General features: G+C 41.3%; 1 protein-coding gene across 1 annotated transcript in view; it reads left to right on the top strand.

The window, feature by feature from the left end:
- The window catches only part of nnt (nicotinamide nucleotide transhydrogenase), a 28,435-nt gene that overhangs the window by 10,070 nt on the left and 4,918 nt on the right, over nt 1-13,447 (top strand). Inside the window, exons 11-19 of the mRNA XM_061070726.1 lie at nt 634-795; nt 3,427-3,537; nt 5,873-6,018; nt 6,228-6,423; nt 7,051-7,284; nt 8,207-8,367; nt 9,423-9,602; nt 9,961-10,120; nt 12,736-12,817. Coding sequence (XP_060926709.1) covers nt 634-795; nt 3,427-3,537; nt 5,873-6,018; nt 6,228-6,423; nt 7,051-7,284; nt 8,207-8,367; nt 9,423-9,602; nt 9,961-10,120; nt 12,736-12,817 — 1,432 coding nt within the window. The remainder of the gene's footprint in view (nt 1-633; nt 796-3,426; nt 3,538-5,872; nt 6,019-6,227; nt 6,424-7,050; nt 7,285-8,206; nt 8,368-9,422; nt 9,603-9,960; nt 10,121-12,735; nt 12,818-13,447) is intronic.

Raw genomic sequence — 13,447 nt, 5'->3', positions numbered from 1 at the left:
CTAAATTTAAGAAATATTTGACCAAAAATCTATACAGGTTAGATAAACTAGTAGGAAATTAAGAAAACATGGGTGATACAATGTCTGCCACATTCTACAGGCAATCAATGTGCTGCTGTTAGCACAGATATGTCGAAACATGCTGGGAAAAATAACAATAATAAAAAATGATTCTTCCCAAAATACATTTTTATGCCACATTCCTGTATTCTTTGCTTTATTTGTGAAATATTGGCGAGTTTCATGTCTTCAGGCCATTTACTCTTTGGCTTTGCTGGGAGGGAAACTTGATCCACGTTGGATAACCCAAACCAATCTCCGTGTCAAAATATGTGAATAAAAATCTGAATAAAAACAAAACTCTGTCAAGAGAATATAAATTTAGCAAATACATAGTTCAACTTTCTTCAGATGAAGGTGTATTTTAAATGAAGTGTTTTTTCTTTCCTTGGGGAGACTCTTGACATTACTATTGTATAACTATGAAATTGGTGAAATTAATCGCATCAGCACGCAGCTTAACAAATCAGTTTAGTTTTGCTCAGTTGAATACAGATTTAAACTAAAATCTGATCCTGATCTTTACAAGAAACTCCTTTATTTCCTTTAACTTTGTCTCTCTCTCTGTTCCAGGTTTTGCCACCCTGCTGGGTCTGGGTCTGTCGGCTCCAAACGCTGCCTTCACTCAGATTGTCACGACCTTTGGCCTGGCCGGCATCGTGGGATACCACACGGTTTGGGGCGTCACTCCTGCTCTGCACTCTCCACTCATGTCGGTCACCAACGCCATCTCAGGTTAGTTGGACAAAGGCACTGATCCTCTGATATAATTTGTATACACGATAACAAATCCAAGAGATCGCACCCAAACAATGAATCTAATCAAATTTATAAAAAATATACATAAAATACAATGACAAATAACAGACTGGAGTGCAAGTACACGTGCACTAAATTTAAATAAATACGATTTTTATAGAAGGAAATCTAAACGTTTTTCCCCGAAAAAGGTAAAACGTCTTAAACTCACATGTGGAATTGAAACCCCACCTCAGAGATCAAACGAGTCACCTATCAGTGCAGAAGGTCTCTGCTTCCAGTGCTTCTGTCATTTAGTCCAAATAAAAACTTTAAAGATTGCGTCCTTATTGTCGCTTAACACAGAGGGGTTAAGAGGTTAGAGAGGTGAGAGCATGTGTGTGTTCTCACAGCTTTGATCACTGGAAGACCCACACTGAGGGTAGGAAGTAACACAGTGGCGGTGATCTTTGAGGCTCAGGGGAGTCCTGCACTCGTTTACCCGTGCTCTCAGCCAGACACCAGAGCTCAGTCGTGGTGTCGCAGCAGCTAAGAGACAGTTTTCACTGTCTTTAAAACTTTATTGGTGACACATTCCCATCTTTGAATCGTTCTACTTGTTTCCCTGTGTCTGTAAATGGGTCTTTTCACCATTTCACATTGCTTAGCTTCAATCATCCAATGTTTTCTGGGGTTATTTGTTTTTCACATTTTAGACACGTTATAATAGGATCAGTCAAAAAGCCACGAAGACATGGAATATCGGTAGAAACTGAGACCACACATGAAAGAAACTAATTTGCATTAAGTTCTTAGGGAGGTTTTTCTCTCGCTCTCCTCTGCCAGCCTTTCTTCTCCTCCTTTTTTCTCCGCCTTTCCTCCCTGTCCAGGTATTTTTCCTTTCATATTACCCAAGGTCTTTAATGGTATTATTTTTTTATTTCTGTCACAGACTGACCCTGGCTATGGAAACCGTGAGACCGGCAGAGTTGTGTTGTTGTGCCAGCTATCGTTAAGACACGCTCGCTCTCAAACAATCACTCAGACATTAGGGAATCATGTTGGAATTTAGGGTTTGAGTGAGGGACAGTTGCATTCTTCATGGGGAGATTATTGTGTTACAATCAGTCGTGACTCTGACTGGTGGGTCATCTTAAATTCTTCAGATGCTGGTTTCATTTCAAGTAGCTCATTGAAGAACATCTTAATACCTGGTGTTTGGTAGAAAGGCTTTAATCTACTTGAGAGCTCTGACTCACCCCTGCCTGTAGTCTGGTGACACACCTACAGGTCATTAGCCCTCCCAGTGGGTGTGTGTGTTTTTGGAACCTTACTGGGGCCTTTTCTGGTAAACACGCTAACCTTGTCAGGACCAGTATTCCTAATGGGGACCAAAGCCTGTTTCTGATGAAGCAAAATGTTATTTTTTAATATAATAGCATTATAAGTCTTTGAACAAGAGAAAACAGCACATCGTACTTCTGAAAAACGGTGCTCATTTCTTAATTCCGACAAACACAAACCACCAGGTCATACAGAAAAGAAGCAGCAGCTTTGCACGCCACCGTGTTTCGTATCTCCAGGTTGAGGTTCCGCTAAAGATTAGGGTTTGGGTAGGCTGTCCAAATGGAATGAAGATGTGTTTGTGTGCATGTATATCTGCTTTTGAAAACTACATACCTTTTGAAAATCATGTATTTGAAGGCACACAGAGGTTGAAGAGGTCGTGTGTCAGCTGTCAAAGATTAGAAATTAACTTATGTCAGCAGCATAAACATGCTAATCATTAGCATGTGCAGAAAACTGACGCAGCCTGACACACTTATTGATTTTTTTCCCCCAAGAAACCAAACATACAAATGCCCGTCAAATTGGTTTTCCCCTGAATTCCTGTCCCGTCCTTTGCCAATCACAGTAACATAGCATATTTCCTGTTGTAGTCACCGCTTTTGTATCAATGGAAATTTAAAACTAGTTTGTGTTTGTCGTAGCAGTGGTGAAATGATGTTTGGCAGCGTTTGAAACTTGCTTTGTTTAGAAGCCGATATACACACATAATTATAAAGCTGATTTTTGTCGGAGGAAAAAAGGAGACAAGTGAGGGAAGGTCAAACTTGCATTTATTCTTTTTTTTCATGTCTAATCTAACATGATTGACTTCAAACACAAACCAACTCACACGCATACACACACACACACATACACACACTCTACCTGTTATTCAACCTAAATTTATCACAAACAAGTCAGTGTGAATGCTGGCTCTGGCGTTGCTGTCTGTTGCATCTCGCTGCCTGTAAGTAATTACAGGAGTGATGGTTTCAAGGTCTCCTCACCCGCTTTCGGTAAAACACACTCGCATACACCCTCAGTTTCTTTTATGTTCCTCTTTTCTTCTCAAAATGTCTATCTTTCCAATTTAAGAAGCAAACGGAGCATTTTAAATCCGAAAAGCTATAAAACAATTATATAGATGTGCTGGTTATTCAAATCTTACCATTATTAAGATGCAATCATGCAGTGACTGCCTGAATCAATATTGTTTTTGTAACATCCTCACTGAAGTTTTCATAATCCTGTTTAGTGTAATGTGAAAATGGATGTTCATGAATACTAAAATGTCCACAGGTCTGACGGCTGTGGGTGGTCTGTCCCTGATGGGTGGTGGCTACACCCCAACAACTTCTGCTCAGTCACTGGCCGTGCTCGCTGCCTTCATCTCCTCGGTCAACATCGCTGGTGAGTCTCTTCCTCACGTAGACACCTCGCAGTGATCCCAGCCAGTTACAGCAACTTTCAGCCAATAAAATATCAACCTAGGCTGACGATTGAAGAGTTTTATATTGATTATACAATAACATGACTCCTCGACCAAGATTTGCAGCTGCCCTTTCTACCCACCTGCTCGGACCACACACATTCACTCTGCTATTGCTCTTAATAATTCCCATCATAATGACAAAAGTGTTCCAGGAGTCATTATCGTACTCATCACTCTCTAATGGTCCTGGGAAACAGAATGTGCCACCAGTGCTCAGCCATGAATTAAGTTTGAATCTCTTCTATTGGCACACAGTTGGACACAAGCAGAGACTAGCTGGCATAATGGACCAGTTTCTCCCTATGTATGTGTGTCTGTTAAGGTTTTACCAAAACATGTTTGAGTTTATTGGGAGAGATGCAGCACACCACAAGGTTGGAAGTTCAAGACGAGGCTGTGAATCGTGCCGCGAGTCACGAGCCCTTCAGGCTCTGTGGCATCCCTTAACAAAAGGAAAAACACCACAGCCTTCATACACATACCTAGTTGCTTACCCATTGTTTGATTTCATTTTTGATGTCCTCCATGGGTTGTTTCCACACACATTTCTGAGTGGTTCACCACATTACCCATGAACCCCTGGGAAAAGAAAAAAAAAAGAATTCAATGGAAAGGGCCCGAAACACAATAGTGAAGTTTGGCTTCAATAAAACAGACCCTGAATTTTTTCGGCTTGTGTGTCTGGGTCCCTGGCTGTACGTTCTTGTTCCCTCCATGTCTCTTTGGTGGTGGTAAGATGTGGAAATCCATGGAAAACACCTGGCTGTGCTAAACATCTTGAGTTTTGCACAATCTGAATCTCAATCTGTGCTACCAGACTTTATCAGATTCGATGTTTTCCTTTATTGCACCAGGCTGCTCATTTCAGTCACAGAGCTAAATCTTCTCAGTAACTCTGTTTAAATTAATAATAGTGACTTTCATCCGTCTCAAGCACATGTATTTCTACGTGTTATTTCAGCTGCAACACAGAGTGCACAATCTGCTGTGAAATCAAATGGCCTACACTCTCTTTTGAGGAAATGAGCCCTAACACTTAAGGGTGATATTTATATTTGAGTATTTCTGAGTTTCATGATTGCCACTCCTCTTGGTTCATTCGTCAGAAGGGAATTTGACATTATTCTATGTCTACATAGATTAAGAGCATTGTAGCCTATGGGAACTCAAATCATTTTATTACCTGTGCCAAGGAGGTAACTAAACTGATCTCTGTCAAATTTGGTGGAGGGATGGGCCGTGGGTCCTGAAAAAAAACATCACGTTTTTATGAGAAATAAATCATTCAAAATATCCGACCTCTAAGCAGAGGTACACGTCAACTCAGTGCTATACTAATTTTATACTTTTTATCTGTGACCGATCAAACTTCCACCATGTGTACTGCTAATGATAATTAGCAGGTGAGATATCTCTACAGAAAAGTAGCATTTTGTTAAATATCCCATAGGACCTTTTTAGTTCCTTTCGATAGTAAAATAATATTAACTGGAAATTTAAAAATAATGTTGACATTATTTTTGACTGCAAAAATAAATGTCTAGTTGGGATCCAGATGTGTTTTATTAAGCCTCTTGATGGTGTTAACTGATTTGCTTTTATTCTTGCGACTGTTCTTAATGTAGTGCCAGCAGAACCATTCTAGGGGGAAAACTAATGAAAAGAAATGAGTGGATTCTGGCTTTGCCATGTTTTCAATACGTGAACATTCCTCCATATTAATATATTGACACAGATTGGTCTGCAATAATAATAGTCAGATTGTTATTACATGTTTTAACTGGGGCAGACTTAGACTAAAATTACATGAAGTGAAAAGAAACAGGTGCTACCCTCTGATTCACCCTCCTACGTATGGGTGCATGTGTGTGTGTGCACGTGGCTGCAGTCATGCCAGAGGGGAAAAGGGAGACATGCACAAGGTAAAGTGATCTCCTCCTGTAAAGCGGTGAGACACTGTCTGGTCCCGATCTGACACTTTTGATGTTTTCTACTTGGAATATTGACACTGACATAAAGTAGAGTCATTAAATTCCTGACACTGGTTATGGTGCTTGGCATCTTTTTCCAACGATTGGCTTTAAACCACCTGTTGTCTAAAATTAGAAATGTTCATATACTGCAGGTGCTTTGACTCTCAGCCATTACAGCGTCGCGCTCACTTACTCTTTTTAAATCTGCATATGTTTTTAGTTGTATTCTTTTAAGACCAGCTTTTGTCCAGGTGGATTCACTCTCTGTCTCTAACCCCAGGTGGTTTCCTGGTGACTAAGAAGATGCTGGACATGTTCAGGCGTCCCACCGATCCTCCAGAGCACAGATACCTCTACCTGCTTCCTGGTGGCGTCTTCATCGGAGGCTACGCTGCTGCACTGAATGCTGGTTATAACATTGAACAGGTGTGAGAGGATGTTTATGCTTTGTCCACATGTAAAGTGTCAGAGGAATTGATGCAAAACAATCCATGTCCATGTAAAAGCTAATCATCCTCCAAATGTATTCTGTTTGCCCAGATGTTGGGCAGGACCTTCCAAGTGAATCATTTCTCAATAGTGTGGTCCCGCCATTCTTGTCTGTAACCTTATTTCCGTTCTGTCTCTCTCGCCAGATGATGTACTTGGGCTCGGGTCTGTGCTGCGTCGGTGCTTTGGCTGGCCTTTCCAACCAGAAGACCGCCCGTCTCGGTAACACCCTGGGTATGCTGGGAGTTGCCGGGGGGATCATTGCCACTCTGGGTCTTCTCAAACCGAGTCCCGAACTCCTGGCACAAATGAGTGGAGCCATGGCTGTAGGTGGCACTGCTGGTGAGTCTGTGTGCTTTTTACATCAAGTAGCAGAGGGAGACTTGCAGGCAAAAAATTTAGAGAAATGTATCACAGACGCTGGAAAGTCTGTAAATTAGTGGACATGGATTTTGCCTTGTGAATGTTTATGTGAGTATGTTTTTTAAACTTGGCCAGATGAAGCAGCAGGTGTGTTGAGCAGAGACTGTCTGTGATGTTTGAATCAAACACAACGTGACTAACTTCCCATCAGACCCAGGAGGTTTGTCGAAGAGGTCATCCCCGTGTCTTACTCACTTTCACTCGTTCACAACAGTTTAATCATTTCAATGCTAATTGTTCCGGTAACAAAGATGAACACAAGACTGAACTGTCCACACAGACAATAAAGCTCCTTTTCCAAATGCCGAAACGATGCAAGGTTTCCTGCAGTATACACAAGTATACACAAGTACACACTCAACCACTCACAAACAAGGAATTTCCACGAACAGGCTTCAACAACAGCAGCAACACCTGGTCCTTCAGATGGACCCATTTCCCAGCAGTCCTCTGAGTGTGTGTGCATGCATGTGATTGTGTTTTGCATACCATTTGTCTCTGGCTTTGTCAGGGCCAATGAACCTTATTTATTCTTTTTCTGTGTAGGCCTGGCCATCGCTAAGAAGATCCAGATCACTGACCTTCCCCAGCTGGTGGCTGCTTTCCACAGCTTGGTGGGACTGGCTGCTGTGCTCACCTGTGTGGCCGAGTACATGATCGAATACCCTCACTTTGCCACTGATCCTGCAGCCAACCTCACCAAGATAGTCGCATACCTCGGCACCTACATCGGTGGAATCACTTTCAGTGGCTCTTTGGTGGCGTACGGGAAATTGCAAGGTGAGAAGCAGTCGTATGGTTAATATACTATTCAGGCTCATTTAACGCCTTTTTATTTACGAAAAGAGATGCATCCGCCTCAAACAATGTAACCATCACTGCAGACGTTCTTTGCACGCGTCCTATTCCAGGCTTTGCTGTTAAGCAATACATCCACTAGAGGGCAGCACAGAGGCGAGGCATTCTTTTAGCATCAAATATGGCGACAGTAGCAGCTGACGTCATATAGACGCTGTTAGTTTCAGCCATTGTTGAAATTTCTTCGTGTGTCCTATGGCCATCACACTGGACCAACTGGCTTCCGTGTTCCCCCTAGATTTCTAGTGGTATTGCTCTGTTTCGTCTGTTTATTATATATTAATTGTATATGAATGCAGTATATGAATGCAGAATATAAACAAAAGGCTCCCTCTGTTTCCATATATATATCTCATTTGGAGCATAGATGAGCATTTACACTTAGAGTTTACAGACGGAACTTGCATCAATGTTATGGTAATATAATGTATATTCGGCACAAGTAGACAAAGAAAAAGCCTAAACTTCTTTTTAAGTTTCCTAAATTGATTTGATAATAACGTTTTATAAATTGTTTTAAATCAAAAAATCTCATCTTGATTTTTATATATATATAAAACAAGGAAAGACCTAATGCTTCATACCTGTGAATGAAAGGGTAACTGGGTTCATCGGGTTCATGTCCTGGCACCAGTCCTGGCAGCCACCCTGTAATTCCAATGTTTGCTGCAAGGGTTTCATAACGACACATTATGCATGAGCATGACTTTAAGTTTATGTCAAGCCCCCAGTGGAGGCTGCTGAGGAAAAACTCAGTGCTGAATAGAAATATACACGTTTATTTGCTGTGAGTCACTGTGGGTCATTTTCTCTTTTCCTTGTCATTCTTCTTCTCACCATGCAGGCGTGCTGAACAGTTCTCCCCTGCATCTCCCCGGTCGTCATGCTCTGAACGCCAGTCTTATGGCAGCTTGTGTCGGTGGGATGATTCCCTACATGATGGATCCCAGCTACACCACAGGCCTCACCTGTCTCGGATCTGTCTCTGCTCTCTCAGCTGTCATGGTACGCCATGTGTTTTTGTATTTCTGAGGTCTGTTTTTGCTCTTGTTGAGGCCATTGAGGAGGAAAATCGGATTGGAATTTTCTTACACGCTGACAGACTGAACATGTAAGAATGTTGTTAAAAGACTTTCATAAACATCAGGAAAGGGAAAAGGGATAAAAGATTCAGAAAAATGTAATGCTGGAGACAGACTTGGCTGTAATATGTGAGAGAAAGAGACAACAGAAGGGTTTTACAGAAAAAAAACTCAAGGCAGTGGCACAGGAAACGGTAGCTGCCCAGAAATTCATTCAGAGTTGAGCTGAAAGCTGTTAATAGTCTGGCTGGCAGAGTGGCAAACAGGCTTGACTTTGTAAATCTGCCATGTTCCTGCTTGTCATCTCATTATATCGGGCTTCACCAGTGTTAAGTCTTGCTTAACTTGAAAATGTGCCACACATTTTTTTTTAGTGACAAAGATGTCCACGGTCAACAGTGAAGACAGATGTCTTGTATGAGTAGCAAAATGTTTATGAAAAAATGCTTTGCAGGATAAGAATGATATTTTACTCCTACAGTAGCTAAGTGTAGCTGCCTGTGTATATATACAAATATATATTTACAGTTACAATTTAAACATTTCTGCTGTATTGCGTATTTACGTGTGACTGGGAAAATCATTTACTTGACAAACCCCAGGGTTAGATAATTTTATAGTTATACATCAATGTACAATATAATGTGTAATTTACGTCATGTTCCTAAAAACAAATGTCAGATGATACAACGGCTGACAAATTACTTTATATATATATATATATATATATATATATATATATATAAGCTTGAAGCTATTTTTCTCTTGTGAAAGAGAAACTGGTGCCTTTTTATAAATTAAAAAAAACACCATCCTATTAAGATTAAGCTATGTGCATCATTGTGTTCATACCTAATTATATCATCTCTTATTAGCTGCCCTTTACTAAAACCTGTTATAATCACTATATTAAACTAGTCTAATTACAACAGTAATAGATGAAACTCCTCTCCTGCCGTTTCTCCTTCTCCCCTTCAGGGTGTAACCTTGACATCAGCTATCGGAGGTGCTGACATGCCCGTGGTGATCACCGTGCTGAACAGTTACTCAGGCTGGGCCCTGTGTGCTGAGGGCTTCCTGCTCAACAACAACCTGCTGACCATCGTCGGAGCTCTCATCGGGTCGTCTGGAGCCATCCTGTCATACATCATGTGTGTGGTGAGTGAAGCACAGTCTCAGATTAAAGAAGATCATGCACTAAAATGTTGCTGATTTGAGTCTCAGCACCACTGAACCTTTAAAAGTACTGCATTTGATAAGTCACTGTAAATGGGACCTCTGTTTCATGTGGTTCCTCTCCTGTCCACCAGGAGGGACTCTAAGTTTAATGTTATAGCAGGATGGTGTAATCCCCAGGATTTTAGGAAAATACCACGTCTCAAGTGTGTGTTTTCACGAGGAAATTAACCCTTGAAATGTTCTCAGCTCGCCAAAACTCACTGTAAACACACAGGAAAGTGTTATCAAGGATTATGATGAACCAGGAAATACAAAAATCTCTTCTCTTGCCTCTCAGGCCATGAATCGTTCCCTGGCTAATGTTATCCTTGGGGGCTATGGCACGTCCTCCACGGGCACAGGAAAGCCCATGGAGATCACAGGCACACACACCGAGGTTAACGTGGATCAGACAGTCGAGATGATTAGAGAGGCCCACAACATAATCATCACTCCAGGTAATACGCACACAAATACAAGAACACACGCACACAAATACAAGAACACACACACACACACCCCTGCCCCACTTCAGAGGTCTTGTACGTGAGTGGAAAAACATGGTACTCTGTCTTTGCCAGTCACTTTTTTTTTTTTCTCCAGCATTAGCGAAGTGTGTGTTCTGTTTATTTAACCTTTTCTTGACCCATGTTACATCACCATTTTGCTAGGTTAATTGACAAGTCATGGTAGAATGGTTACACACACACACACACACAGGTTTCTGTGTGGTCGTCAGTCCATGGTAAATAGACATTCTACAGTGCCGCGTATATATCCAAGGTCAAGGGAAACTTCTATGGGATGAGGGTATGTTTGATTTTTGTTGACAATTCAAGTTCTACTTTCAAAACTGGCTCCTATTTCCTTTTTTGGGGCTGGAGTGTGGGGTCCAACCTTTGTTCCAGCTACATGGGTTTTCTTCATTTCACATGTTTCCAATATCTGAGTCTAAATACGTGTGAACCTCCCACTGGGACTGGAACAGCAGTCCCCGGAGCTGCTGTCCCAAAACCATCACTGTGTGGCCCAGTGACAGTTCTCTCCTCTCACCAGACTGTTGTTAACCAGTCATGGTTCCACACAGTTATTTTACTCACGTGGGAACATGTAAACACAGACTAAAGGCATCCAGCCTGCTAATTGGTGATTCCAGTCACAGCGCTGAGTACCTGTTTACAAAAAACAACTATTGAGAGGATTGTCCTGCAATTTACAAAAATTGCTAAATTTAAGTGGTCACATGGTTGAGAGCCGGGACAGAAGTGCTTCACAGAGCAACATCCAATGTAGATTAAACCATATTTAGTTTTTCTCTGCTTTTAGTAAAAGAGGAACACATCTGACAGCTGAAACCAAAAACAGGCCAAAGTATTGTGGAGTTGGAAAGTGGGAAACACGAAGGAGCGGAAATTAAAAATAATTGTTCTTTTCCTTCTTTGGTGCCGTTATTTAAAACGGACATTACCACACCAAGATGAGACATAACAAAAAGGTGGAATTTCAATGCAAATATGATGATTAGAATAATTAAAAACAAATCATAACAGATCATTTTTCTAATTTGAAGACCTTTAATAACATCAGTCAAGATTTTTTTTCTGACATGAACTCGGGGAAGTGTCCAGAGTATTGAATATGGAAATTTTTTGGAGTTTGCTTTTCACAGGTGAAGAATGCTGCAGCGGGATAATATGTGGGTCAGACGTGTTCACTACTATTTCTATTCTCCTTCAAGGTGTAACAAAGCCTCTAAACCTGAAGAAGAGTTTCTCTGCGAATAAAAAAACGAGACAAAAGTAAATTCATCACACCAGCCAGCGTGTGTAACGAAGATTATTCTCTAAATCGGTCCCATCTGAATACTTAATTCTTTTCTCTGCTGTTGTAGTCAGTAGTCAGACTAGTACTGTTCCTCAGCACAGGCTCTCATTCAGTCCCCTTGTTTCCATTTTGACCAGTCTCCCTAATTGGAGCCGTCACAGTCACTTTGCCTGATTGACATCTGTGGAAACGGTTAAGACGCTGCCTGATAAACATAAGTGTTTTCCTGGCTTCGTCTGGCCCATCTCTCCATGGTCTGGGTCCACTTGTTTTTCTTATAGGAGAAACTTCAGAGAGAATATTGGAAGCACAAGGAATGCAAGAATTGGAAAAACACAAAAAAACATTAAGTTGTTGTGCTGCAGAAAGGCCAACCATGTTTCTAGTAGAGTTGTTTTTTTTCCTGTTTGAAACTGTCATTTTGATTGGTGGTGGTTGTAACAACATGATTTTTGACTGGTTGTTGTGACAAGGCTTGTAAACACCACTGGACCGTGTGACAGTGTTTGTGTGTGAGACGATGATAAAAATCAAAAACCACACACTCCAGTTTTATTGAATGTGAAAGAAATTCAAGACTGGAAAATCTCCTAGCACTGAGTCCTGATCAGGGAAATCCTCTGACGTTTATTTTTCATCGGTTATTTCTAAGATTTAAATCACTTGGTCATGTGTTAATATTTAAATACACACATAATCATCTTGCTCCACACACACAGCATTAATGACACAACAACCACATTCTACCTGCTTGAACCATTTGCTGTAAGGAGGAAAAAGGATGTGAATCTACCTTTTTAAACTTTTGATTGTGATTTCTACCTGCACCACCTTATCTGTCAATCACATTAACCTGCAGCTTGGGCAAATGATGAAAGCAGTAATAAAAAACTTCAATGTATGAGAAGCGACTAGGGGCATCCATTGCTTCCTTCTTCCCTTTTCCTAAGCTGTCACTGGATTATCATCTCCCGCCTCAGACTTTTCCCTGTGGCGCTCCAAATATTTTGTGTTTTTGGTTACAGCAAAATCAAACATGTTGAAAACTGTCAAAGCTTCCCAGACAGTTCACAGGGAGGTCAGGAAGTTTCTCAGATCCACTCGACCGGGAGATGCTCTTGTGACATCGGTGTCGAAACATGCCGTCTTGTCTTGTACAAACAAATCATGACACAACTTTTGTAGTCAGCACTAGGTTGTGACGTCAGGTCATTCTTAACCGTTGTGTTTTTCTTTTAAATATCTTCAGGTTATGGACTCTGTGCTGCGAAGGCCCAGTATCCCATCGCTGAGTTGGTGAAGCAACTCCAAGAGGCTGGCAAGAATGTCAGGTAGGTTTAAATTCATCTAATCAGTCAAAAGAAACTAGAATGACACAGCTGACCCTGGTCAATCAGCGTGGTTGATTGACAAATATATATGGGCAGTACTGATAAATGTACATGGAAGCATGTACTCTACCGAAGATGTTTACTGTCACATGAAGGATAGAAAAGAAGAGATGAAGCTTTGGCCTGGTTGACAAAACGATGGGACAGGAAGGGCAGATGCAGACCTGTGTGCAAATAAAGCATGAGCAAAAAGGGAAATGTAAAAGAGGAGAGGAAAGGTACAGCGGAAGCTTGTGTAATTGTCTTCAGTCGTTTGATCCCGACTGAGCAGCTGCTGCTACTTAGAGCATTTGTACTTGATTAGAGGAAAGTGGGTGGTCAGTGAAAAAGAGGAAAAAACCTCCTTCACCCAGATCTTTTTCTTGCTCTTTCTCTCTTCTGGATTCCAACTCTCAAGCATTTCCACGATCTATCTTAATTTTGTCTTCTCTTCATACCTGCCTCTGAACTCCTTCTACACCTCTTCTCCTCCATCTTGATCTGCTTCCTGCCAATTGATTCCTCCTCCTTGGACACTGCAGTATATCAACTGTATGGAATAAAGACCCACAGCACACTTCCTGCCTCCTC

Source organism: Limanda limanda, chromosome 1, assembly GCF_963576545.1.
Source record: "Limanda limanda chromosome 1, fLimLim1.1, whole genome shotgun sequence".
Classification (NCBI taxonomy): Eukaryota; Metazoa; Chordata; class Actinopteri; order Pleuronectiformes; family Pleuronectidae; genus Limanda; species Limanda limanda.
The sequence above is the reverse complement of the archived record's forward strand: the minus strand, read 5'-3'. Positions and strand labels throughout refer to the sequence as shown.